Raw genomic sequence first — 27,632 nt, 5'->3', positions numbered from 1 at the left:
CCGGGTCACAAACCAGTGGATGACATCACGGTTGTTTGCAGCCTGCTGAGAACCCGAAGAACACTAAGCCCCGCCCACTTATACCAAAAACCTGACTGTAACCCAGGCCTGTCCATCAAACAGCCCCCCCCCCCTCCCCAAACATAGCTGAGTTTGAGCCCTAATTTCTAATGAATGCTGGTATTAATTTTTTTTAAGTACCACCATAATAATATTTAGCTCATGAACCCATAATGACTTGTGGGGAACATTTATTGTATTTATCGAGTCTATTGAAGCCAGCCCCTAGTGGCCCTCGGTGGTATTACACTTTGAGGCGTCACTTTTTTTTTTTAGACCCAGAGACTACCAACATTTTTACAAGGTGACTGTTCAACTGGCAGAGCGGATCAGGTCCAGCTCCAGGTTCAGCCCTGATACCTGAGACTTGGATTTGTCTCGTGCTGCGGTCCAGTGTGACGTCCCGCCCCGTCTGGTCTGGGTGGGTCTGTCCTCATGCTGCTCTCCCCCCCCCTGCCCCACCCCGCCGGTCTGCTCCGGTCCGGACGGACTGGCTCCGGTTCTGATAGACAGTGCGGTGCCTAATAGTGTGTGTTAAATCTGACATGTGATTGTTTTTCTTCTTTAATAAACAAGACAATAAAGCCCCCCCCCCCCCCCTCTCTACTCCCCCCCTTCACCCCCCTTTTCCGTTTCCCGCGGAAGCCCCTCCCTGTTGGCCGTTAGCCGTTAGCTGTGTAGCCGGACGACAGGAGGAGAACCGAGGAAACGGAGGAAAATAAAACGGAAGAGGGGGGGAAATGTCCCCGGTGGAATACGGCAGAGGACCGCGGTGACCGGACAGCGAGTCTCCCACCACACAAAGTCGCTTACCGGTACGTCAATACGGCTGAAAACGGCCGCGGGGGAGAACTCGAAAACAGCGGACTCCCCTCCCGACTGCCCTCCTCCTCCTCCTCCGTCTCCTGCCTTCATCTTTGCTTTTTAGTTCCCGGAGGAAGAAAAAAAACAAAACAAAACAACAACAAAAAACCGCTGGAAACCAAGTAGACAGCGACTAGAAAAGTTTCTGTGTGACGGTTTGTGTCGTTGTTGTTGTTGTTGTTTTTTAAAGGCGATTTTTCCAAAAGGGTTAGCAGCCGTCATTAGCAATGTTAGCATCTGTTTTCCAGGAGTTCCAGTGGAAACTCCACAAGCCGCCGTTATGTTATCCCGTTAGCACGCTAGCTCCACTTCCCCATTCGTTTGAATGAGAAGGAGCGGCTAGTGTTAGCCGAGCGTCAGTTTTTACATCCCCACGGATGGGATTTAAAGAGTCGGGACAACCCCCGAAACAACCAGCCACAACGGCGTGGAAAAACACTTTGTCTACATCTTCGGTGTGTTGGTGAAGAAGTTTGAGAGTTTTAAAGTAAATTCATGCTGTTATTGTAAAGTTGCGTGAACTAACAGAGGCAACTTTTTTTTTTATTAAATATCTCAGAAAGGGGTTTGATTATTAATCATTTCTATTTGTTTTGGGAATGACATTTTTCAGAACAGTTTGTAATTAGAGGGTTCAAACTCCCATTGTTTGAGAGATTTTTTTATTTTTTTATTATTTTTATTTTTTTTAAAGGAAGTTTGTGGAAGTTTTGTGAAAGTTCAGTCTGTAGTGCAAAGAAGTGTTTCAGGCCCTGATCTGTCTTCTGGTGAAGAAGATGATGGTGAAGATGATGATGATCTGCCTGAAAGCCTTTAGTCCTCTGAAGAAACAGTTTGTTGTAGTTAAACGGAGCAGACGGATGATGAACTTGAGACTTTTTGTTCTTAAAATACAGCTAAAAGTCTCACAACCTGGTTGGGGGGGGTGAGAAGAGGAGGCTGAGTAGGGTGAGGGGGGTGGGGTGAGACCCTAACCCCATGTCAACATCATACATTTATTTAATTATTAATCGTATATACTCTTACAGAAAATCCATATCACTTCTGTGCAATATACAACACACTTTATATCACCTACGTGCCATAATAATCGGTTTGTTCATGTGTTTAAAAAAAAATCATAACAATATATTTAATATTATATAACTTATTTTTTTGTAACAATGGTGAAATAATGAGGGGTCCCAGACCACCTCTGAATGTCTTCTGAGCAGATCGGATCTCAGTTCATCACGAACACGTCCTGGTTATGTTCACAGCTGATCTTAGAGCTGATCACTTGTGATCGATCACATGTTTATGTCAGGACCTTAAAGCGTGTAGAAGTACTACATGTGTAACCGAGGTGCCACATGTTCTGTGAGAGCCACACTTGTTTAATATGACTGAATTTGAATTTCAGGAATATTAATAATTTAAGAAAACAAGAAAAGTTAATGTACATTTAATGTTAACAGTTGACGCTCCCTTTTTATTTGTGATTTAATGACGTCATGACAGCAGCAGGTGCCAAACAGAGAGCTGCATTAAACACGGGGGCGCATAGGTTTTCGAGCGTGTGAATGGAGTCTCATTTTTTTGTGTTTTTCGGTAAACGTTTTTCTTTGAAAATGGAAATGTCCTTCGCGTCAGAAAGAAAGTTACTGTGTCTTCAGCTCATTGGTGGCTTATTTTTGATAACTCAGACGGAACGCCGCTACGTGTTCCTTTGACAGTATTACCAGTTACATGTAAATGTTTTATGATTATGAAGCTGTTTGAATGTCACATAGCTTCTCTGTCTCTATTGTTTTTTCCACAGAGGACCATGCTATCACTTCCCGCTCGCCCCCGCCGTTAGAGAGAGAGAGAGAGAGAGAGAGAGAGAGAGACCGTGATCCAGGATGGGGTTCGGTCGGGATCTGAGGAATTCCCACGAGGGGTTACTGAAACTGCAGGACTGGGAGTTAAAGGTACAGCTGTCTCCACACTGCCAGTTTCTGAAGCAGCTGTAATGGATGTTTCTAAGAGTGCTGTTTTAAAACTGTTTATAACACTTGCATACATTCATCATGTATACCTCAGGAAACATTAGTCTTTAGAAACATTAGAAAAGCCTATAGTTCATTCAGTTCGGTTCAATCTGAACTGATGGTGGCGGTGTTGTAGTTCACCGCGTGACCTGATGGTGGCGGTGTTGTAGTTCACCGTGTGACCTGATGGTGGCGGTGTTTTAGTTTATGGTTTCCACTCTTTTTCTCTGCCCTCACTTCCTGTTAGCTGCCAAATTAAAACTCCATGAATGTGTCGCCCTCTAGCTGCTGGAGACGGTGAAGCGCTTCATGACTCAGCGGGTGAAAAGCGACAAGGAGTACGCCGCTCTGCTGCTCAGCATGACTCAGCAAACAGAGAAACAGGAAGCTGCTGACTATGTCAGCACGGTCAGTAAGGTGAGGCGCTCGCCAGTCGCCTCAGTCTGTGTACCTGTGGTCCTCCACGACACCTGGTCTCAGTCTGTCTGTCTCTGTCAGTCGTGGTCGCAGGTGATTCGTCAGACGGAGGCGTTGGGCCGAGTCATGAGGAGTCACGCCGACGATCTGAACTCCGGTCCTCTGCATCGCCTCGCCACGCTGATCCGAGACAAGCAGCAGGTGAAGAAGAGCTACCAGAGTCTTCATCAGCAGTTGGAGAGCCACAACCACAAGGTCAGAGTGCTCACTGAGTTCATTCAGCCATGTTCACCTCATCCCTGGTAACAATTACAGCGAAAACAACCTCCTGATGTTCTGTCACACTTTTCAGTTGTTTTCTTCTGCTGCATTTGATCAGTTCAGAGATTCTCAGATTCAGACTGAACTTGAGCTCTTATTTCATGTTGAGTGGAAGAACAGGTCCTTGTCAGATCTCCAGGAGAGACAATGTCCTCCACAGTAACTGGAAGTTCTGCCATGAAGGTTTGATTTTTTTTTTTTTTTAATTTCCTGCTCTTCCTTCAGTAATCATGGTGTTGTTGTTTGTTGTTGCTAGGTAACAAGGAGTGACCTGGAGAAGCTGAAGGCGACTTATCGTCAGTTGAGCCGCGACTCTAACAACGCCAAAGAGAAGTACAGAGAGGCCGTAGCTAAAGGTTCGTACAGCTGTTCGTCAGGAAACCTGCAGGACTGTCGAGGCCAAAACACAAAGGTGCAGCACGTCAAAACTGCCGCTCCTCTTATTTTCTGCGCTCCCGCGTTTTTTTTTCCATAGAGGTTTTTGGGGATTTAGCAGCTCCCGAAACAGTTCATGTTCTTCTCTGCTGCTGGGCAGCTCGACTTGTTACCAGGACAACGGCAGCGTAACCATCATCTCCTTTTTTTTCCATGGTGTGTGTGGTCTTCACGCGGCTCTGCGCAACCGGTCCCATTGGTGCAAGGGGCAGCACATGACGCGCTTACGGCACCTGTGTGTTTCAGCCTCATGCACCAGTCCTGGAATCTAAAACCCCTCCCTCTCTGCCTCTCTCATCCAATCGCAGGACGGGAGGCGGAACGTTCCCGTGAGCGTTACGACAAAGCGACGGCCAAGCTCCACAACCTTCACAATCAGTACGTGTTGGCGGTGTGCGGCGCTCGAACGCAGCAAGACGAACATCAGCGCCGAGCCGCGCCCGCTCTGCTCGACGCCCTCCAGAGGATGCAGGAGGACATGACGCTCGCCCTGTGAGTCACATGACCGATGACACGCTAACACAAACTGCATGTTAAGCCGAGTCATTGTATTAAGAGTATCCTGCAGGACTATTGAAGTATATCTGTGTGTATTCCTGCAGTAGGAGTATCCTGGAGGAGTACTGTGAGATCAGCAGCCTGCTGTCGGAGGAGGTGGTGAAGGTTCATCAGGAGATCTCAGCAGCTGTTCAGCAAATCGACCCACTGGCTGAGTACCAACACTTCATCGACGCATACAGGTTAAAAAAAACACCCAGACTGGTCACCATGGAAACCACATGAATCTTGCTCTTTCTCGGTCCTGGTTGACGTGGTAACAACTGTCTCTCTCTCTCTCTCTCTCTCTCTCAGGTCTCCAGAGACGCCGGAGGCAAGCGTGGAGTTCGACTCGTCGCTCTTGGAGGAGACGGACAACTTGCCGGCCAACGAGATCCTCTGGAACACTCTGACGGCCGACAACCTGCAGGCCATGTGAGCTCCTACAAAATAAAACTCCCCCACCACACTCTTTCCTGCAGCCTGCCAAATTAAAAGCTCCTTGGAGTCCCACCACTGGCCTCTTGGTTTGCATCCTAACCAGCCCCCCCGGGGGTTTCCCTTTGTTTGTTTCATCTGCTTTACAGGTTGTCGTCGGCGACGGAGGAACTGGCGCTGACTCAGCAGAATCTGCGGACGAAGGAAGCGTTGGCCAACGACCTCGACTCCAAAATCCAGACGAGTCAAGAGACTGCCGAGAGGAAGAGCGAGTGAGTGTGAGGGGGCGGAGTCAGAGAGACCAACCACCTGTCATCTATCCTTCTGTGTCCTGACTGTCTCTCTGTGTCCTGACTGTCCCTCTGTCTGTCTCCTCAGCTGTGTCTTGCTGCTCAGTCAGAAGTTGTCCCTCCTTGAGCTCCGTCACGCTGTCCAATCACTGCGCGGCTCCGAGGCGCGCCTCGCCTCTCAGAAGGCCATGTTGGACGCCAAGGTGGACGCCGCCGCCTCCCCTCCCCCACCCCCTGCTCCCCCCGCGCTGCCATATGAGGACGACACCCGCTCCGTCGGATCCACCGTAAATATTGAGCTATTGATTCATCTGAGCTGAGGTCGGCACAGCTGACAGGAAGAGCTGCTCTTTCAGAATAAAGGCACCTCAGCGTTTACTTCCTGTTCTGCTATGTGTGTCTTCAGGACAAGACGAAGGAGAGGAGCTCTCGCTTTGACACATTGCGTCATTCGCTGGCCGGAATGATTCGATCTCCCAAAGCCATGCTGGGCTCCTCCACCTCGGTGAGACTGAAGCCTTTTCTACCTGTGAATGTCCCGACTCACTGCTCAGATTTAGCTGAATTGTAGGCTGTTCTGGGAGAAAGGAGCTGCTCAGCTCCTCCAGCAGAAAGGGATTAAACACACAGGTTAACAGCCTGATCCAGCACACAGGTTAACAGCCTGATCCAGCACAAAGGTTAACAGCCTGATCCAGCACAAAGGTTAACAGCCTGATCCAGCACACAGGGTTTAAACACACAGGACAACAGCTTGGTCCAGCAGAGGGGGGTTTATCTTCTAAAAATAAAAGATCATTGAGACTAAACGGTGTCCTCGTCCTGTGTTCCTGCAGCAGTTCTTCGATGTGATCCCCACGTCGGAGCGCCCTCTGGCGGAGCAGGAGTGGTACCACGGAGCCATTCCCCGCACGGAGGCTCAGGAGTTACTACGGCAACAGGGAGACTTCCTGGTCAGGGAGAGTCATGGGAAACCAGGCGAGTACGTTCTGTCGGTGTTTTCTGACGAGCAGAGACGACACTTCATCATCCAGTACGCCGACGTACGTATACACACTGCACACAGACTACACACACACACACACACACACACTAAACACCACACACACAGCAATCCACACTATACACACAACTAAATACTACACACAGTAACACACTATCTGTAACACACATTGTAACATACTGAAAAACACACTCTGTTACACACTGCAACACAATAGAACATATAAACTGTAACAAACACACTGTAACACACACTTTATAACACACTGTAACACACACAGTCTGTAACCAAATACGAGAACTTCAGTTTTGTGTTTTTTGCGGTCGTTGCATACAAACATGAAAGAAAATAAACGAATAAACAAATAAACAAAGTGTTTACAGTCTCTCTGTCTCTCTGGTAGAGTCAGTACCGTTTTGAAGGGACGGGCTTCTCCACCATCCCTCAGCTCATCGAGCATCACTTCTCCACCAAACAGGTCATCACCAAGAAGTCTGGAGTCGTGCTGCTCAACGCCGTCGTCAAGGCAACTGCATACACTCATAAATGTGGACACATGTGCGCCAGTCGTTACAGCGGCGTGAAATCTAAAGCTGCGTGTTTCTGTGCAGGACAAGAAATGGATCCTGAACCATGAGGACGTGGTGCTGGGCGAGCTGCTGGGGAAGGTGACCTCACTTCCTGTTCGCTCCTTTCATCGGTCACACAAGCTTTTACAGTTTTTAACGTGAAAACACTGCTCTCACCTCGTCTGTCTGCCTCCATTTCCCACCATGCTGTGCTGTCTGCCGGTTGCCAGGGTAACTTTGGCGAGGTGTTCAAAGGGACGCTGCAGCGCGACAAAATACCCGTCGCTGTCAAAACGTGTAAAGAAGATTTACCGCCAGAGCTGAAGATCCGCTTCCTGTCTGAGGCCAGGTGAGCCCTGAGACATCGTGTTCATGAGAACCTGATGGACAGACAACCGTAAAACATCATCACTCTGCCTGTCTGTGATTGGCTACAGGATCCTGAAGCAGTATGACCACCCGAACATCGTGAAGTTGATTGGCGTTTGTACGCAGCGACAGCCGATCTACATCGTCATGGAGCTGGTTCCTGGTGGGTGGAGCTCACAGCATCCAGTTTGTGCTGTGTTGTTTTTAACGGTCAGTTTCTAACAGGTGTGTTTCTGTGACGCTTCCGCCAGGTGGAGACTTCCTGTCCTTTCTGAGGAAGAAGAAGGACGAGTTGAAGACGAAGCAGCTGGTTCGCTACTCAGTTGATGCTGCTGCAGGCATGGCATACCTTGAAAGTAAAAACTGCATCCACAGGTAGCTAAAGTTAAAACTGGAGACTCCTAACATTTTATTACAGATGAAAACGGTTTATAACAGGTGACTGACAGTATGCAACAGGTTACTAAAAGTTTACTACAGGTGACGACTTACAGTTTAACCCGTCTCTCAGGGACCTGGCAGCGAGGAACTGTCTGGTGGGGGACAGCAGTGTGTTGAAGATCAGTGACTTCGGGATGAGTCGCCAGGAGGACGACGGTGTTTATTCTTCATCGGGACTCAAACAGATTCCCATCAAATGGACTGCACCTGAGGCCCTCAACTACGGTAACACCTGTCCCTCACCTCGCCCTCTGGATTACTCTGTAAAGGTTTTATTACAATAAAAACACAGTAAGAACTGTGATACTCTGATTGGCTGCTAACTGTCTCCTGCTCTGTGATTGGCTGCTGCAGGTCGTTACAGCTCAGACAGTGATGTGTGGAGTTATGGCATCCTGTTGTGGGAAACCTTCAGTCTGGGGGTGTGTCCTTATCCTGGGATGACCAATCAGCAGGCGCGAGAGCAGGTGGAGAAAGGTAAACACTCAGAGAGAAAAAGAAGAGTCCAGCATTGTTTTAATAAGTTTAATCAGTGGCGAATAATCATGTGAATCGGCTTCATGATGTGTAAATAGTTTATTAACGTGTTTATAGCTTACAAACGTGTCAACCAATTATTAATGCATAAATAGTTTATTAGTGCGGAAATAGTTTATTCATGTGTGAATAGTTTATTAACGTATATACATTTCATTAATGTGTAAATAAATGAATTTATTATTGGTATTCTGTCTGATAAATAGTTGTATTTTGTAACAATCTGAACGTCTTTTGGTTTGGACTGTTGGTTGGACAAAATGAGTGATTGGGAAGTAACCATGGAAACCCCGTCTTGTCGCCCCGGTTGCTAGGTTACAGGATGGCATGTCCTCAGCGTTGTCCTGATGATGTGTACAAAGTGATGCAGCGCTGCTGGCAGTACAACCCCGAGGACCGACCAAAGTTCTCCGAGCTGCAGCGAGACCTCGCCGCCATCAAGAAGAAATGATGATGTCACCAAGAGGAAGTGATGACGTCATCAGAGACAGAAGAAGCACGTTAAGTCACGTTCTCAGCAGCGCCACAAGAGTCACTTTTTGGTTTGCATTTATGTTTGTTTGGAGGTGGGCGTGGTCACCTGGTGGGCGTGGCTAACAAGTTGGCGTGGACTTTGGAATCCTCCTTCAGTGTTATTAATAATCAATAGTGAGCGTTCGTTCAGATTTCAGACGTCATCATGTTGCCGACGTCTGTAAAATGCACAGCAGTGCATTGTGGGACTTTGAACAGCCAGGGTAAATGCTGACTCTAGTTTTTACACGCTCATAAAACAGCCGACAGTAAATGTCGTGAACAGGATATGGAGTTTTCTGGTGACGTGCGAGTTAGCACGGATGGATGGAAACACATTAAGTCTGTCACAGTGATGAACACCGTACAACTGCATCGTTAAAGTGACGATTGTTTTTATTACCGCAAACGGAATCAAATGAGGTTTGCATGAATGTGGCAACACGAAGAATTCAAATCTGTGAGATGCATGTGTTTAACATGTTCCTGTCTCAGAGCAGAGAAACTCCAAAAATATTCCAAAATAAAATATTCAATTCAAACTTTATTTAAACTGCAGCACGACACCCCGATTAAACCTCAACCTCCCTTTTAGTCACCTGAAGAAAATGTTGAAACTGAAACAAGAAACCTCAGCAGCAACAAACGGTAAACAAACTCTAAACCAACAAACAGTAAACAAACACTGAAACAGCAATCAAACACTGAAACCGAAAACAAGCAGTAAGCAAACACTGAAACACTAAACAAACACTAAACAAACACACAAACCGTAAACGTGCTCCTGTGTTTTTTTCACAGACAATTATCCAAAATGAACGAAGGACAAAAGCTGACGTTTAAAGAGGTTTGAGGTTTTTCTTTATATTTACACAAACAATTTTTTTATTTATTTTGTTCTGACGTGTCAAACATCTGTAGGAATAAAGTGCTCAACGTTTTACAAAAATAAGCTGAAAATGTGAAGGTGAGACACACTAAGCCCCGCCCCATCACACCACCAGTACTGTAATCATGGCAACAGATCGTTTCCACTGAGGAGTTCTTAACACTAGAATAAACAGTTTATTTTTTTTTATCTTTTATTTATTATGTTTTTATTCATTTTATTTCTTTGAATATTTTCTGACCAACTGTTTTTAATCTGAAGGAAAACTGACCTTTAGTCTGAAAACCAGCTGTCAATCATCACACTGACCACGCCCACCCATGAATTTGTTTTTTGTGATTCTAGGAAGTCGTTTTTGACCAATCAGTGATTTTCACCATTCTGTTGTTGAATAAAAAATATTTCCCAAAAACTTAAAAATTATTTGATAAAATAATGTGTTTAAAAAGTAAAGTTTTCTTTAACCTTTTCCAAAAATATCCAGTTAAAGTAAAACAAAAATCACCAGCACTTTGTTCATTTCCTGGTTGTCATGGTAACTGAAATCCTTTTGAATCACTTGAAAATGTAAAAAAAAAAAAAAAGTTTAATATACAGCAAATATATATTGTTTACAGATTAAATGAACCGTGAGGCCTGATTGGTCAGCGTCACTTCCTGGACTGCGTGAGGGTGGAGCCTACATGTTAGTGATGTCAGACCTCAGTCACCTACTGACTATTACTGTAAATATATTGTTTTTCTTTGACTTGTTTCCGTTTTTGTTTCCAACACTAATCGTCTTTTATATTTGTTGAAACTCTTTCTAAAAATATTATTGTATCTTTTATTATGAAAATAAAACAAATCATATGAACACCTCGTTGAGTAATGTCTTCTATAATTAAGAGTAATTATTGTTTTTGGTTGACAAACACAAGACTAAGTCAAATCATAAATATTTGGAATATTTCTGCTTATAATATGCGTTATATGGTCTTTATTTTATTAGACATGTACAAATGTACATTTTTGTATTCTTTTTAGCATTTCTATTTATTCTCCACTTTTCCAATCTTGAAAAATATAAATTAATTCATAACAGCTGAAATATTTTATATTAAAATTAATTTTATGATATGAAAGTACAAACTGAAAAGAGAATCACGTTTTAATTTTTTCTTCTGACGACCGCTCAGGTCCACTTTCGGACCCTTTGGAGGCACTGCAAATTTTTGTACTATTCAGCATAGAGTACTTCAAACAGCTGCAACGCGAAGAAGCTTACTGTGCTGCCCTGGTACTGTTAAAGTACTGTTACCACAGACACTGCAGTGTAACAGTACTGTTACAGACACTGCAAGTGTTTTTACTTCAAACAAAACAAACAAGATTTTCTGTACAAACATTATTTTTTTTAATTAAAACTGTAAACTTCCAAATAAGGTGGGCAGCGTCGCTGGTTTGGGGTGGGGCTTGTAGCCAATTCGCTCGTTGATCAGCTCCGCCCTCACTGTTGCAGTGGAAGAGGACCCTGAGGCAGAGGCTCCGCCTCCAATAATGTCCACGCTGATGACAGAGGCCCCGCCCACGCCACCTCCTGACTCCGCCTCCTCTCGCTGACGCTTCCTGGCCTAAGACAAAATAAGTTTTCACTTCAGCTGATTTATCCAATATCGTCTCGATCAATTAAGTTTCAGTCAATGTTCGCGAAAAGCTAACAACTTATGTTGTTTACTTCCTGTTTACGCCACTGTGTGACAAGGTATTGATTAATAAGAATAGTATCGATTGCCATTAGGAATGAATTAGTGATGGAAACCTCAAGCTCCTTCTTGACGCTCTCGAACTCCTCTGTGTCGTCGATCTTCAGCTCCAGACGAGTCGGTTTCCTCCTCAACATCTTCTGATTCTTCTGTTCAGATCAGACCTGGACGAACAACAACATCAACAACAACTCTCAATGATCGATCGATGACGTCAGTCATTTCACAATAAAAGAGGAAGTATTTGCCTTGAATAGAGCGGTTTCCTGTTTTCAGACATTTCACGGCCTGAACAATGACGGGAGGAAACACCAGGCGGATGAATGACTGTTTAATATCCAGCATGTTTATATCGTGTTTAAAACTGTGGAGCAGGCGGGAGCACAGGAACAAAAGATGGTACTGCCCCGACCAGGAGGGAATGATTCCCGCCTGGATCAATAGTCTGTGAAGGAGCTGAACAGTTACACACTCACTTGTGTTGTTGTTGTGTACATCATGTGACCAAACATGATTACATGCTGCTGCCGGCACGTTTTGCCGCGCGCGTCAGCTGACGTCGCTACTGCTCTTTTACTGCCGCGTTAAACAAAACGACAACACGCACAAAAAAAAATAATAAAAAAAAAAAAACAGCCGCAATTACGCCGTTTTTTGTTTACGTTTCACTTTGAGCCTTTGAACAATAAAACGAAGCTAAGCTAACCAGCTAACCGTCTGCCCGCCGATGTGAAAGCGAACATTAAACCGGAAAGCAAACAAACATTCCTCACGGAGGTCTAAACCGTCATAACAAACAGGTGTGGAGTTACCTGACGGGTGAGTTGTTACGCTGTTTTCGTGGGTTTTCCCTCCTCTTATGTGTGTGTTTGCTGTGCAGCGAGGGGGGCCTCTTCCTCCTCCGCTTCTTTCTCGTGTTCTTCTCCAGTCTACCGGTGCATCAGCGCCCCCTGCTGTTCCGGAGTGAAGCTGACAACAGATGGACGATCTAATAAAATAAATAAATAAATACTGCTCTTTCTCCTGCATAATGTTTTTCCGTCCTCCTCCGAATGTTTTTAATCCGTCTACCTGCCCTGTAGATTTTGATGTTTCTAAAAGAGCAACTTCCAACAAATAGCATCGGAAAAAGAACCTTCGACCCGGAAGCTGAAAGCATATTGACATCCGGGTCGCGAACCTCAGGGAGACGCCGCCGCTTCGTTTGCCGAAACCGGTGAGTTTCTTTAAAAAAAAAAAAAAAAAAAAAAAAAGAACAGCGTAAACAATCGTTCACCGCCGTTAGTCAACACCAGTGTGTATCTGCCCGGTGTCTGTGTGACGTCTGTGTGACGCACGTTCACGCTGCTTCAGTCGCTGCTTGGTTGCTAATGCTAACACTAGCCGAGTGTGTTTCTCCTGTGTACCAGACTCCGTTGACTAATCGTCTAATTTAAGCCTGATCGGCTCCCTAAAGTTTCCCCTGCTTTTATCATGGTGAACTTAAAACGCCAAAATCAATCAATCAATCAATCAATCAATCAATCAGAATCTTGGTCTGAGAGGTTCCACTGACGTGTTGTCGGTTCAACTCACATGTTGTTTCTCAGGTTTGTATTTAAAGTTAATCTTTATATTCACAGAGAAAATAACCTTTTCTAACTACTGCTGTTGTTTATGGAGCTCCGCTGCACTTCCTGTTATATTTCCTGCTGCCATCAGTCAACTCATTACATATTGACCATTGTATATTGATTATTAAATATGTGTTTGTGACTGGTTATTTAAGAGGTTTATATGTTTATAAAAAATAGTTACAGCTTTATGAATAATAAATCAAGAGATTCATGAATAGTTAGACACAAGGTTTATAAAAAGTTAGTTACGAGGTTTGTGAATAGTTCATTAAGAGGTTTGTGAATAGTTAATTAAGAGGTTTGTGAATAGTTAGTTACGAGGTTTGTGAATAGTTAAGAGGTTTGTGAATAGTTAGTTACGAGGTTTGCGAATAGTTAATTAAGAGGTTTGTGAATAGTTAGTTAAGAGGTTTGTGAATAGTTAGTTGCGAGGTTTGTGAATAGTTAAGAGGTTTGTGAATAGTTAGTTACGAGGTTTGCGAATAGTTAATTAAGAGGTTTGTGAATAGTTAGTTAAGAGGTTTGTGAATAGTTAGTTAAGAGGTTTGTGAATAGTTAGTTACGAGGTTTGAAGGTTCCGCTGCTAGTTTTCCTCCTGGTTGTGTCTGTGCTGTCGACAGCTGGACTCATCACATGTTCATGTTGTTGTCATCACGGTTTCTGTCTTCTTCTCTTCATGCTGGTTTTTTTTTTTTTTTCAGCAGAAGAAGTGAATCAGAATGTCTGACGAAGAGGACACGGCTCGGGCCGTGAAGAGGAGTCGCGTTTACTATGGAAGCCTGGAGGAGAAAGAGCGCGAGCGTCTGAGCTCAGAGGCGGGGAAAGGAAATGATGGGGTGAAGGCGGGTATAAAGGCGGGAAACATCAACATCTCGTCAGGTGGGTCACATGTTCTTCCAGCTGTTAGTCATGTGACATCTGCAGCTCTGCAGAGAATAAGACTCCGTTTCCCATGATGCCCTGCAGGGGAGACTCTGGAGATGGAGGAGCGGGTCAGCGAGCGGCAGCAGGATGCGCTCGCTGAGTTCGAGCGGCGCCGCCGAGCGCGACAGATCACCGTCTCCACCGACGACGCCGAGGTGAAGGCCGGCCTCCGAGCACTCGGCGAGCCAATCATATTGTTCGGAGAGGGACCAGCTGACCGCCGGGAGAGGTGGGGGAAAAAAAATATTCCGGTTTCGAGCAGCGTGATGAAACCGTCCTGATAGTGAACAATTAAAATGATAAAGGTTTTATGAAGCAGATGTTTCTCGTATCATAGCAACTAAACAAGTGTGTTTGTTCAGACTGCGCGGGGTTCTGTCGGTGGTCGGACCTGACGCTCTGAAGAAGTCCAGAAAGGACGAGGAGAGGGCCAAGAGGTCCCAGGATGAGGTCAGAGACGCACAGTCATACACAATAATACACCCTATAATACACACAGAAATACACAATCATACACAATAGTACACACAATTAAAGGGAATCATCTTCATGTCAAATATCCAACAAAACCCTTTTCTGTCTGACCAATCACAGTGCCAGCAGACGTGGTACCACGAAGGCTCCGCCTTCCTGAAGGACGCCCGGCTCTGGTTGGCCAAATACTCTCTGCCCCGGTGAGTTATCATCACAGTGTCCAATCAGAGAGAGGACGAGCTCTCTGACGTCGTCCTTCCTGCCGGTGTCACGCTGAACTCGATCCCCCTTCAGATTCCGTTTCCTCCCCTGACATTGTTCCCCTCGCTCCTTACGACTCAACAGAACCAAGCTGACCAACGCTGCCGTCACAGAATCTGACGGGGGGGACAGATTTCAGTGTAACACTGGTTGAGGACAGACTGTACTGCCTCCTGATGTTTAACCTGGTTTTTACAACATGAATCTCATTGGCTGGAACTCACAAGCTCCTACTGTGATTGGTCCATCAGGGCACTGAAGCGCCTGGAGGCTGCACGCGCTCAGAAGGATGTTGCCGAGGCAACTAGGACGATGCGCCAGCAAGAGCTACACAAGAGTCTGAGGGTGAGACAACATTTTTCATTCGATCTTCTTGGACATGAACGTCGACACGACACAACTGATGAACAGACGACCTTCTTCCTCTTCCTCTTCCTCTTCCTCCACAGAATCTCAACAACTTCTGCAGTCAGATCGGTGATGATCGACCAATCAGCTTCTGCCACTTTAGCCCGGACTCCAAAATGCTGGCCACCGGCTCCTGGTAAAAAGCCCCGCCCACTATTATCGCACACAAACGACCACCGGAACAGCGAGCACCGTCAACAAACCCAGAGTTAGCGTTAGCACAACGGTTGAGCTTACCGCCAGCTCAGCCCGTTTTAGCCCGTGTAACTACACACGCTCGTGTTAATGTGACACTAATGCTAACATGCTAACACCCCTCAGGAGTGGCCTGTGTAAGCTGTGGTCCGTCCCTGACTGCAACCTGATTCGTACACTCAGAGGTGGGTGGAGCTTCTTAATTTGCTGATGTTTCAGTTCATACAGTTTAACCTATAATAAATAAATAACACACACACACACACACACACACACACAGGAACCAATGCTGTCAATTTGGGGCGGGGCTTTTTGTATCAGCAGGTGGAGATAGAGGTGGGGCCTATTTGACATTCATAGTTGATCAGGGACTAAATGAGGTCAGAGGTGTCGGGTTACATCTGAACCACTTCGGGGCTCTGTGATATTTTTTCCTGGAGAAACTTGTCGATCTGTAACAAAAAAAACCTCGAGATTTTAGACGTCAATAACAGGAAGTTGATCAATAATTAACAAATTTATTTATTTTAAATTTTTACCAAACATGTTAATTGTTGAAAAAGATTTAAAGGGTTTAAAGAACCATTCCACCCAAAATTAAAGAAGCAGGTCAGACAGACATCTGAAAGGCCTTTTAATGTCATTTTAATGTGAACACTTCCTTTGTAACCGAGACTCCGCCCTCTGTTTGCCCCCTGCTCTCTGATTGGCCGAAGGACACGACACCAACGTGGGTTCGGTGGTCTTCCGCCCGCAGGTTGGAGTCTCACTTGACCAATCAGATGTCAGCTTGGCCTCGTGTGCTGCTGACGGATCTGTAAAACTGTGGAACCTCGAGAGGTGAGTCGTCAACACGGTAAAAGTTCTAACAACAGAACCTTAGAACATCACAGAGGAACCCAACAGATCAGACAGCAAAAACTCCAGATAAGGAGGGAGAGGAAGAACTGAATAATAATAATAATCTGTCTGTCTGCCTGGTTGCCATAGTGACGAGCCGGTGGCTGACATCGAGGGTCACAGTGATCGAGTGTCTCGGGTGTCCTGGCATCCCTCTGGAAGGTTCCTGGGAACGACCTGGTAAACTGGAGTCAGACCACAGAGTGTACTTTTAACTCAAGAGTACTCCCGAGTACTGTGTGTACTAACGTGTGTGTATCTGTGCAGTTATGATAACTCGTGGCGTCTGTGGGATCTGGAGGTTCAGGAGGAGATCCTCCATCAGGAGGGTCACAGTAAAGGAGTCCACGACCTGGCCTTTCACCCCGACGGCTCCCTGGTTGCTACCGGGTAAGTACTGATACTGCACTCTGTACTGTGCTCTATGTAAGATGTCTGATTGGAGTACTTGTCAGGAGTAATAGTACTAAGGAGTATGTAAAAGAGTATAACCCCCCGTATCTTTGGACCAATCATCTCTCTCTGTGTCTCTGTCTCCGCTCCCCTTGGCTCTCGTCCAATCAGAGGACTGGATGCATTCGGCCGGGTGTGGGACCTGCGGACGGGACGCTGCGTCGTCTTCCTGGAGGGACACCTGAAAGAAATCTACACCCTGCACTTCTCCCCCAACGGGTCAGCCAATCAGAGACGAGCATGCCTCGCACACAGCCAATCATAGGAGAGCAAGCTTAGAACAACAGCCAATGAGAGACGAGCAGGAAGAAGATTCAACGCAAGGCTGTGATATGAGTGTGTTTATGTTTCCGTCTTCTCTCAGGTATCACCTGGCGACAGGGAGTGGTGACAACACCTGCAAGGTATGGGAGATGAGAAACAGGAAGTGCCTGTATACAGTCCCCGCCCACCAAAACCTGGTGTCTGCTGTCCGTTTTCAACGTAAGAAAACTTGATAAAATGTTTTTTTAAGAGTTTCTTTTGTATGTATCTGACCTCACTTCCTCTGTGTCTCTGACATCACTTCCGGTGTGTGCAGCCACAGAAGGTCAATTCCTGTTGACTGGCGCATATGACAACACAGCAAAGGTTTGGAGTCACCCGGGGTGGACGCCACTAAAGACGCTCGCTGGACACGAGGGGAAGGTGCGCTCTGATTGGTCCATTTGGGCGCTGCTGCTGCCGATTGGTGGAGAGACTTCACTGTTAACGCGTCTCACCTGTTTTTCTTTGCAGGTGATGGGCGTCGACGTGTCACCTGACGGGAAGCTGATTGCCACCTGCTCCTATGACCGAACCTTCAAACTGTGGCTGTCAGAGTGATGTCGCCAGTGATGGCATAATAGAAATAACATTTTTTTTATAACTGCAAGAATTTTTTTTGTAAAATAAAAGTTTGACATTTTGAATAAATATTTTGTCTGTCGCAGTTTTCAATGTTGACAGTCTGTCGCGTTGCTCTCTGTCCACCAGGGGGCAGCTGATGTCCTCTACTTCATAAACTGGGTTTTCGAGTCCTGAGCGAGTCACTTTCTGATCGGCAAACAATGTTTTTTAAAACTATTCCATAAATAATAATGATTTATACAAGAAACAGTCCAGTAATAAAAAGAAAACTACTTCTACTGACTACTACTGTTTTACTAATTATTAGCTCCACATCAACAATGGACGTCAAAACCTCCCTCTCCACTTCTCCTCCTCTTCCTCTGGATCGGATGGAGGAGAGGAGCTGGAGGGAGAAGGAGGAGGAGGAGGAGACGCTCAAGTGTTTTCTCACAACAGTTTGTATCTGACCGCAGCGGAGACTTCTGGAAGATGTAATAACAATTTACAGAAGAAGAAGAAAACAAGAAGACAAGTAGACGGCGAAGATTAAAACAAGAAAAAGAGGAAGAAGAAAATAATGATAAGAAAAACAAAAGACGAAGAAGAAGAAAAGTGGTTGGAATGGATCCTCTGTGGGTTAGTTTCACTTTAAACAGCTGTTTAATAAACAGATATTAGAAGGAAAACAACAGAAATTTTATGATAAAATTCTGTTTTGTAGACTTCCGGCCTCTTAAACCTTTTCCACAAATCGTCCAATGACAGCTGGTTTCTAAATGGGTTTCTAATGACTTTTGGTTTCAGGACTGGAACCTGACCTGGTACACCTCCAGACCGGACTTCACCCAGTGCTTCCCGAAGACTGTTCTGGTGTGGTTCCCCTGCGTTTATCTGTGGACCTGTTCTCCTCTCTACCTGGTTCATCTGCAGCTCCGCCCCCAAAAAGGCCTCATCCCGCTGTCCAAACTGCTGCAGCAAGACGGTAAGAAAACGCAATCCTGAATCTGATCTGGGATCAGAAGTGTTTTATTAGGACTTTTATGCCTTTGGGTCATGATTTGTCTCACTGGGTCTCTGTGGTCTCTGGTCCAACCGGATCTCTGTGGTCTCTGGTCCAACTGGGTCTCTGTGGTCTCTGGTCCAACTGGGTCTCTGTGGTCCCTGTTGCAGCTCCTGGGCCTCAGTCTGGCTTCCTTTGGTCTTCTGGAGATGTTTTACTTCCTGGTGAAGAACGAGGAGATCCAGAAGCACTTTCTGATCCTGCTGGGTCCGCTGATCCGGAGCCTCACTTTGGTACGGCATGGTCCTTCATAAAGGTACTGGTTCCCGTGGCAACGGGTCAGATCCTGCAAACAAAAAACCTCACAGACATGAGAAAAAATAAAAGGTTGATCAATCAATCAATCAATCAGTCAATCAGTCAGTCAGTCAGTCAGACAGTCAGTCAGTCAGTCCCACCACACACTGTTATTGGCTGTTTAATCCACTCTTCCTCTCCTCCTCCTCTTCCTCAGTTCCTGGCTGTAGTTGTAATCCAGGTGGAGAGGATGAAGGGCACTCGTTCATCCCTCCTCCTCTTCCTCTTCTGGGCTCTCCTGGTTCTCTGCTCCACTGCTCCTCTGAAGGTCAACATTGAGCAGATTATTGATCAGGTATCAGTGATTGATTATCTATAATTTATACTCTCACAAAAGAGACATCTTTAGCTTGCCGGTGGAGCGTCAGGGGGAGGAGGTGGAGCGTACATCGTGACGTCTCCCAGAGAGGATGTCTCGAAGGGAGGACGTCACCATGAGAGGACGTTTTGGTGTAACATTTGGGACGCGGTCACTCGTCCAGCTGCAGTATTTCACAGCTGTCCGCAGTCAAACGTCTCTGTGGCAGCGTCGCGGGTCTCCATGTTCTGTCCTCTGAATGTGTGAACGTTCAGTGTGAGGACGTCATGTGAGTGTGAGGACGTCATGTGACTTCTTCACATGTAGCCGATAATCACAAGCCAGTTTTGCTGGAAGCGACAGATGAGTATTTTTTCTGAGGACGACACGACGATCGATCACAGTCATCGATGAATGCTTTGAGTTTTTCTTTATATTACTGTTTTCAAACGTCAAGCTTGTTTTACTGTTGATCTTTGTTTGCTGAGTGAACCTGAATCTGACCTCTGACCTCTCTGCTGTTCCAGGGTTGTTCATCAGACGCTCTTCGTTTTGTGTCGTTCTTCCTCTGTTTTTCCCTCCAATTCATCGAACTGGTCCTCAGCTGCTTCTCTGACAGCCGACCTCTATCTGATAAACACACCTACACACAGGTAACTAACACACCTACACACAGGTAACTCACTTTTTTCTTCTGGTTCAGCAGGTATGAACATCCCGACACCAAACAGCACCAAAAGCAGAAATATTAAAATTAAAGGTGGACATTAAAAGTTGTTAGCTTAGCATGTAGCGCAGCCTTAAAGAGCCCTCTACCTGTGAGTTTCCTGTTTTATTTTTGAAACTCACACGTATCTTGTCGTTTCTGTGACTTCACTTCCTGCCGTAGTTTTTTTTTTTAATCATTCCTGTGATTATCCGCCCTGATCAGTTTCACCTGTCTGGAGTGTATTCAGCGTGTGTTGCTGTTTGTCTGAAAGGTTCACCATTAAACATCTGAACCAGTCAACTTATTCCATCTGGTAAATTTCCTTCTCAGTCCACATATTATTATGTATTATTATATAATTATTATGTGGGGGGGGGGTCAGGTTTTAACCACTTAGTTGTGATGCATCTAGTTGCTGCTGTTATTAATATTTATAGAAGATATTTTTTTTTAGCTCTTCCATCAAAGCCCACTGGTGTTAGACCCGATTGTGCCATCCTTGGATCATTTGTAAGGTTTTGATGAAATACTCTTTCAAGTGCCTCAAAAGCCTTCTCCCTGAATGTTCTTAGTTTGGGGCGTGTCCCAAATATGTTGTGGTTTCGTGTGAGAGACTCTTTAAGAACAAAAGTGACCGCAGGGTTCCTCCCGGTGGTGCAGAAGTGTTAAAACAACCTCAACATGTCACCTTTCATGTTGCAGCATGCGGTTCAGATGCAGCTGCAGGTCATATAGACTGATTGTTGCAGACAAACTACTGAATCCCTGTGAAGTGAAAGTGGAGCTGTGATGTGTTTGTACGCAGCCTCGGTCAGCGGCAGCTGCTCTGTTTGGCCCGAGCTCTGCTGAGGAAGACCCGCATCCTGGTTTTAGACGAAGCCACGGCAGCTGTAGATCTGAACACGGACCAGCTGATCCGGTCCACCGTTCGTACCCAGTTTGATGACTGTACAGTCCTGACCATCGCTCACCGCCTCAACACCATCCTGGACTACAGCAGGTACCAGCTGACGTCTCTTTCTGCTCCTTTTTTCATGTCTTTTATTGAATTTTTTTTAATCTCCTGCTCAGACATAAAATATAAGAAACTTTTTCCTTAATTTTGAGACGTGGAAAGAGTTTAGACATCCAGTGACGATGTAGTTTTATAGTCTAACAACAAGGTGCACGTCGCACAATGTAATTAAACACGATGTAGAACCATCAGTACAAATGTTTAATATGAATTATTCACAGCTGCTTTTAGAAAGCTTCTCTTCAGTGGTAGTGAAGGCAGAAACGTGTGTAGAGTCAGACAGATAACTCGGCCATTAATTATTTAGATGTAAAGTTTCTACAGTCAGAGTTTTTGGCCCTTGTATTTGGTTTTGGGATGTTGGAGACGAATATTTGTGTTTGTAAAAACCTAGTTGTCTTGTTTGTCTTGTTTGCATCTGATTAGTTTGTTCCTGTGTCTCTGTTTTGGTCTCCTGGTCCCTGACTCCTGTGTCTCTTGTCTCTGTGTCCTAAGGGTTATTGTGATGGACTGAGGCTCCATCCTCTCTCAGTTCCTCCACCTGCAGGGTCACTTTGACCAGATGGGTCTCGAGGCTGGTTTGGTCTGAAATAATACTAGTGAGATGTACCGATCCTGATTGTATCAGCTTGTTGTGTATTTTACTGAGGCAATAAAACGGACTGTAAGTTTGTGGAAATCTGCTTTGGTTGGGACTGTGTGATGTAAAACCAAACCTCGCTGTGATCAGGATCTCTCTTCAGGACACAGATGTTTGAAATTGGATGTTTAAATTAGTATTTCAAGACTTGTTTTGAAGCTCGAGCGTAGGTTTGCATACGGACGGCAGGGCAGGGACATGTCCCGACCAATATTTTGGGAGGACATAATTGTCCTCACCAATATTTGAACAAGGTTGTTCAAATATTATCTATACCCTTCATTCAGGTGACCAAGGTTTGGACATTGGTATTTTTTCCAAAGAGGTTTTAAAAAAAAAAAAAGTTGTAAAATATTTGAGTGAAATAACTTAAGATATTGTTCATGGCCCAGATAGCTGACTCCTGCATACAGTCCGTGATGTAATTTACCGTTGTCTCCCTACCAATGTTGTGTCTAAACCTATGCTCTTATTTTGAAGGTTCGCTAATATTCGGGACAGGTATCTTCAGTGTAACCAGGCGTTGTAGTATCGCTGTCTTAATGACGGGAAAGACAGAGGTGTAAGCTTTTTGAACGAAGCATTAATTTACTAAACAATGTATAAAAGTCCGCTTCACTGACGGTCAGTCATGTCGGAAATCTTTTTTCAACTTTATGGGGGGAAATAGAAACTGCTGTGATTTCGGTGTAATCCGGTATAATTCAATGAAGATATCCTTTAATGCATTAATTAATGCTTTTTAAATTCAACTAGTATGTTCGAATGTTAAATAAAAGCACATAAATACATTTGATTTTTGGTTAGCGTTATTGAATACAGCTGTTAGGATGTTGCGTTAGGGTTAGAATAAATATAAGTAACTCATGAACTGCAAGTGTAAGAGTCACCAAATTTGCTGTGCATTGTCACCTGGTCCCAGAGATCATGTGTGCCAAGTTTGGTGCAGATCGGTGAAAGTTTGAAAACATGTTATTGGCAAATCATAAGCATATGATTTCTATTATTGTGATAGAAAAAAAGAGATCCGATGCTTAATGGATGTGCGTGTCCGTGAGCACTTCTTGTAAGTCCGCTTCCTCTCCAGCAGATGGCAGCGTTTACTCGCGGGGAAACCCTCTTTGGACTGGGTGGTATACTGTAGCTTCACACAGCTGCTGAAAAAAACCATTTGTTATTCAGGTTATCTGGAGGTCTTAAAGTATTGAAAAGCTCTGACTTCAGTTTCCACAAGTCATTAAAACGTCTTTAATTTACTGTCAGCTACAGTAGCCAGGAAACTTGTTGACAGTTGACTTGTTGAGCTCGTTTCAATTTTATAAAAAAAATGTTGCCCTATCAGCGTCCAAGTTATGTAAATTCTTTGGCCATAGTAGATTCGATTAATGTTCTTAATAAATATGTGTTATTGCCTGTACTGGCTTTCTGTCCTTTTTCTAACTAATACAGACGGATAAAGTGAATAAAACCTGTGGTGCAGGAGGTTTTAAAGGGCAGCAGGGTCTCCAAAGTTTACTTTAAAACCACTGTTATCTTTTCTCTTTTGCAACTGAAGCCCTTTGGAGCCTTTTTGTTTTTTTCTTTTTTTGCAAGCTATTCAAGGTTCGCAAAATCGATGTCTTTACTCCAGATGTCATCAAATCCGTCGTTTGAGTAAACCTGTGGAGTGAATCTCGATCACATATAACGAGGGCAAGTGGACTTCGGTTGTGTGAAGACTCGTTGAACTCGCAAGTGCCTTTCACGAGACATCATTTGGTTAAATCTGACTGATCCCCGTGTCCTTCTTCCTGTTGCTAACGAGAGGTCATTTCAGTCTTTCAACATGGGGCAGGTGACCGAGTGATCGGACCCTACCTCGCCATCCACAGCGTTCCCTCTGGCGCTGTTTGTTTTGAAGCCCGCTGTAATGGGTACATTTCGGCCCCTTCGACCAGAGACAAGACTGAACATGTGTTCTAGTCGTAATCGAATCAGTGGTTTCTGAGTATTCGTGCCGGTTTGTTGGGGTTCATGCGTTCAGAGGTTTTAAGATGCTGGAACGTTATGCTTGAATATGAGAGCGAGGAATGCGTAAAGAGGAATGACGAGACACTAGATGTCGGCTGGCACAGAGCTGGGAGTTTTCCACATTTAAGTTCAAGATTTAGAAATACCTTCTGACCTGGATTTCTGCTAATGCTCACAGCTCTGATCTAATTTCATCCTGAGATGGTGCTAAATAAGGGCCTCCATGAGTCAAGTGTCCTTGTAATGTAGCTCCAGAGAGTAACAGGAATATGCAAATATAAATCTTTCCCTGCACTGTTTAGGTACTTGGCTTTTGTGTTTGTTCAAAGCAGGCCAATATTTCCCATGACCCCTGCTTCCTCCTGTCAGGAGGACGAATAGCAGCCATGATAAGACAAGATATTTATTCTGAGGGGTAATTTGTTAAAATAGATGGTGTCTGTTTCCATTTATTGCCAAAATCGGACAGAATTTAAAACCCCAGAAACCCAACCAAAGACAGCGGTAGACTTTCTAATGTTAATAGAAATACTGGTGGTTCAAGGGGTCCAAACCAGAACCTCAACAACTGTTGGTTGGATTGTTTTGAAATTCATGGTCCAAGGAGGATGAATCGCATCGATCCCATGATAATCCCTTCACTGTTCCTATAGATTATTTTAATGACGGGATTATTTGCTTAAATGGGCTGCGAGAAAACTAATAAGAAGGAGTGACTTTAAAAAATGTTTTGACTTCGTATTTCATGAGAGAAGTTGAATGGGAGTCTATTGGAGCCGACCTCTAGTAGCACTTGGTGGTAGCGCACTTTAAGGCATTTCTGCATTGGTCTCATTTTTGAGACACGGAAGCTACGTCCACTTTTATATACAGTAAACTGGTGCCAGGACCCGTTACATATGTAGATATGAAAGGTTTATTCCAAAGTAACGGAAACACAACAAATCCTTCGTAAATCCTACATACTGAACTTTTAAAGGAATCCATGCCGGTGTTAACATTAACCGTTAACATGTCTGTATAGACTCACAATGAATTAATCTGCACTACAAAGTACAAAAGATGTTGTAACTGTGTGGTGAGACACTTCCTACAGGGTAATGCACACATCCCCCGTACAGCTGCAGTTCAACGGGGACCTGCCTCAGTACATGCGAACCAAAATTAGCCAACAGTTCCAAGAACCGTCATGGAGTTGCTGCACATTGTGACACACTCAGTATTTGAACAGTGTTATATCACTGTTTACTCAAAAGAGCTGCCTCACAGTTACTCAGCCAACTCTCCTGCTGACGCGATGACCTATAGACAAGCCTGCTCTCTGTTCACTTAAATAAAATCAGCACGTTATTAGGTTCTGTTTCATGTGATGTTGTGACTGTATGATTGGTTTCTGTTTTTATTTTCGAAAATTGTAAAATATCTTTTGAAAGCAACATGATGGCAGGGCTTTGACTTCTCGAGGTCAAATAGGAGCCAGAGTGAAGTTGTGTATGTGCCAGTTGAGCAAAGGTTACCTAGGAAAAACCTGTTTGCATTAGACACGCCGTGCAGCCTCGCTGAAACACGCCGGACTGCCATTAATCATGTTTTTCAAGGAAACTTTTTCCTGAGAGTCTGTGCTATATTTGAATTGGCTCCGGTGTCGGTGCAGAGTCCCTGGTGCTGCGCAAACGTGTACCTAAATCATCTGCCACGGCCCTGTCATTGCGCTCCACACGACTTTCCACTCCTCCGCTGGACATGTGTAATTGAAAAATAGGTAATTTCATGCTGTGCGTGATTGTTCTATATGCTGGGTGAACTCGTCATGCGTGTGCTATAACATGAGGATGGCAGAAGCCTGCAGAAATCATTTAAAAAGTAATTTTTAATTAATTTATTTTTTTTGTAATTTTTTTTTTTTTAAGCTATTTTGGGGTTTTTCATTTTGATTCCTTTTGAAATATGAAAGCAGCTGAACATGTTGGTACCTTCAAGTAAATCTTGGAGCAAAGAGACATCTCGTGCTGCACCTTGGGGTCTGCTCAAAACAAACTTTAAACAGCAGACAATGCACACGGTCCTACGCGCCACAGTAAACATGATTGGATATTGATTAATGCTGCATATTCTATAGTGTGCTGCGTTCAAGCAAAAAGCATAATACAGCAGCACTGCAAAGGAAAAGAACCTAGACAAAAACAACTATCACGGCGTTGTTGATGTGCTAGCTGGTTACCAGTGTAAATAAAACCTCTTTATGAAATGTGAGATTATAAGTGATTTTTGACTTATTTTGTAATAATAACCGTTACTACATACCTCAGGTTAGTAGAGGCCACTTATTCTAACACAAGCTGATCTACAGTAAAAATAATCATTGGCTGACATCTGTGGGCTCAACAATGGACGTGTCAACGAAATTAGAGCAGAGAAACTGAGAAGGGGTCAAATGTGTTGCGTCTGTCTCAGAGTCAGTGACCTTACGTGTACACACCATCGCTTATGACCATTCAGCGTGGTGAGTGAGCTCCTGTAATGGATCCCCATTTCATAGATTGACAACAGAGCTCGTTTAGTTAATCACTGAGGATTTGATCAAATTTATACATTTGATGCCGCTGTCCATTTTAAAATAGCGGAGCTAGTGCATGAAAGCCCCGAGGCCAGATGTCTGACCTTTGACTGAAAGCAAAGAAAGCTGCGCTGACGGCCACATCGGCCTGAATCATACGAGCGGAGGTTTGCAGTAATGCCGTAGTTTTCAATCTCTTTCTGTTCCGTGTTCAGTCGCTTCCCGTCCTCTTCCCAAAATGAAGCGATCTTCTAATCCTTGCATTAACGAGCTCGTGTCCGGTCCCTCTTTTGCTTTACATTGAGAGCATTAGAGGGAAATCACATTTCATTAGGTCACTGCAGATATATGTCGAGTTGGACCTGAGCCTAAGAGGATTGCAGCAGTGTTTAGAGCACGCATGTTGAACCTCACATACGATGGGCTCAAGCTGCCTCGTTGCAGTCCCACATACCACAGCGCCAACTTCTTTACCTCATCAAGTTGCCATCTGGACTTTGAGGCATTTTGGGTTGAAAGCTCCTTAGAACAAATCCCAACAAAGTCCCTCAATATCATCAGTGTATATGTAATGTATGTGCACTGAATATAAATAGTAGTGGTAATCCTGGTTGAAAAGCGTTTGCCAAAGGACATGCTGTATATTGCTTGTGATGGCATCCAATCTTTTCTCTACCGAAAAAATGTATAGACTTTGTATTTTACAACAGAAGTTATTCAACTTCTCGTAGCCATAGCCTTTTTGGAGCCAACCCCGAGGGCCGTCGGTGGTATTGCATGCTATGGCACTTGCGCTTTGGCCTTACTTTTCAGACTCTGATGGAGTGTCCGCTTTTACATACAGTCTACAGAGTAGATAGGTCTGCCTAATCAAGACTAGTGCAAAGGTAACAAAACCTGCCCTACTAACCCATCTAAAGCTTGCTAATATAACAGTAAATCTAAATGCAAAAAAACAACAATTTGTGGTTCAGTCAGTGGTCAGGCCGATACATTTTCTAGCACATTGGGTCTATCTTCTTCATCCTTCTTTGTTTGTGTGTACCGTAGATTAATTCCTGTAGGTTTGCACACAATCGGTGGTTGTTTTTGTTAAAACATTTCAAATCAGCTTTGAAAATCCCTTTATGATATCCGCTGTACCCGCTTATATTCACCCTTCGCTCTCATTTGATGATGGTTTTAGCGCTGCAGCTCTGCAGTGACATAACATCCCGGCTCAGAACGGGAGCGCACAGGCTCGGTGATGGGGATTACAGCTCATTCTTCAGTGCGCTGGGTTTATTTTAGGGTCTGACTGGATAAAACAGGATTAGCATCACAATGAATCTGAAACCCACAGGTCAGCTCCTCCGTGGCCTTTGACATTTGAAATGTTAGTAAATCCCCATCTGCGTCGTGATAGCTAAATATAGATTTGATCAGCTGTCATTCCAGCAGCCCAGTTTTGATAAGTGCTGGTCGTTTTTAGAGGGTCTGTGCGGTGGTGACAGCTTCTTATTTAC

The 27,632-nt window shown here is 44.6% G+C and overlaps 3 protein-coding genes across 6 annotated transcripts; 2 read left to right on the top strand and 1 right to left on the bottom strand.

Annotated features, from left to right (window-relative positions):
- Window positions 1–711: 711 nt before the first annotated feature.
- fer (fer (fps/fes related) tyrosine kinase) lies at window positions 712–10,196 on the top strand. Of its 3 annotated transcripts, none has more exons than XM_069700915.1 (20): window positions 712–875; window positions 2,726–2,876; window positions 3,222–3,353; window positions 3,435–3,608; window positions 3,931–4,030; window positions 4,418–4,601; window positions 4,712–4,849; window positions 4,962–5,081; window positions 5,234–5,356; window positions 5,463–5,661; window positions 5,781–5,879; window positions 6,214–6,417; window positions 6,781–6,903; window positions 6,989–7,045; window positions 7,177–7,295; window positions 7,384–7,478; window positions 7,567–7,690; window positions 7,827–7,981; window positions 8,111–8,233; window positions 8,608–10,196. In XM_069700915.1, exons 2-20 carry the CDS (start codon window positions 2,808–2,810, stop codon window positions 8,742–8,744), a joined length of 2,475 nt encoding a protein of 824 aa, XP_069557016.1. In that variant the 5' UTR covers window positions 712–875; window positions 2,726–2,807; the 3' UTR covers window positions 8,745–10,196. The 3 variants fall into 3 exon arrangements, with proteins under 3 accessions (XP_069557016.1, XP_069557015.1, XP_069557017.1); XM_069700914.1 differs by having other exon boundaries at window positions 6,211–6,417; XM_069700916.1 differs by lacking the exons at window positions 6,989–7,045; window positions 7,177–7,295; window positions 7,384–7,478; ... (2 more) ...; window positions 8,111–8,233; window positions 8,608–10,196 and having other exon boundaries at window positions 6,211–6,417; window positions 6,783–6,891.
- An 871-nt stretch (window positions 10,197–11,067) lies between these two features.
- cdc26 (cell division cycle 26 homolog) lies at window positions 11,068–12,395 on the bottom strand. Of its 2 annotated transcripts, none has more exons than XM_069700924.1 (3): window positions 12,253–12,395; window positions 11,497–11,604; window positions 11,068–11,308 (listed from the first exon to the last, which is right to left on the bottom strand). In XM_069700924.1, exons 2-3 carry the CDS (start codon window positions 11,575–11,577, stop codon window positions 11,096–11,098), a joined length of 294 nt encoding a protein of 97 aa, XP_069557025.1. In that variant the 5' UTR covers window positions 11,578–11,604; window positions 12,253–12,395; the 3' UTR covers window positions 11,068–11,095. The 2 variants fall into 2 exon arrangements, with proteins under 2 accessions (XP_069557025.1, XP_069557026.1); XM_069700925.1 differs by lacking the exon at window positions 12,253–12,395 and adding an exon at window positions 11,689–11,861.
- prpf4 (pre-mRNA splicing tri-snRNP complex factor PRPF4) lies at window positions 12,160–17,794 on the top strand. The gene is made up of 16 exons (XM_069700917.1): window positions 12,160–12,259; window positions 12,523–12,656; window positions 13,758–13,935; window positions 14,023–14,209; window positions 14,343–14,430; window positions 14,575–14,654; window positions 14,967–15,060; window positions 15,165–15,259; window positions 15,445–15,503; window positions 16,035–16,158; window positions 16,309–16,398; window positions 16,486–16,608; window positions 16,783–16,890; window positions 17,036–17,154; window positions 17,252–17,358; window positions 17,449–17,794. Exons 3-16 carry the CDS (start codon window positions 13,776–13,778, stop codon window positions 17,533–17,535), a joined length of 1,521 nt encoding a protein of 506 aa, XP_069557018.1. The 5' UTR covers window positions 12,160–12,259; window positions 12,523–12,656; window positions 13,758–13,775; the 3' UTR covers window positions 17,536–17,794.
- Window positions 17,795–27,632: the final 9,838 nt, after the last annotated feature.

Source organism: Brachyistius frenatus, unplaced genomic scaffold, assembly GCF_029030835.1.
Source record: "Brachyistius frenatus isolate BFR_SWC_R1_liver_20210118 unplaced genomic scaffold, ASM2903083v1 Contig_35, whole genome shotgun sequence".
Taxonomy (NCBI): domain Eukaryota; kingdom Metazoa; phylum Chordata; class Actinopteri; family Embiotocidae; genus Brachyistius; species Brachyistius frenatus.
Note: the sequence above shows the minus strand (reverse complement) of the source record. Positions and strands in the feature narration are given on the sequence as shown.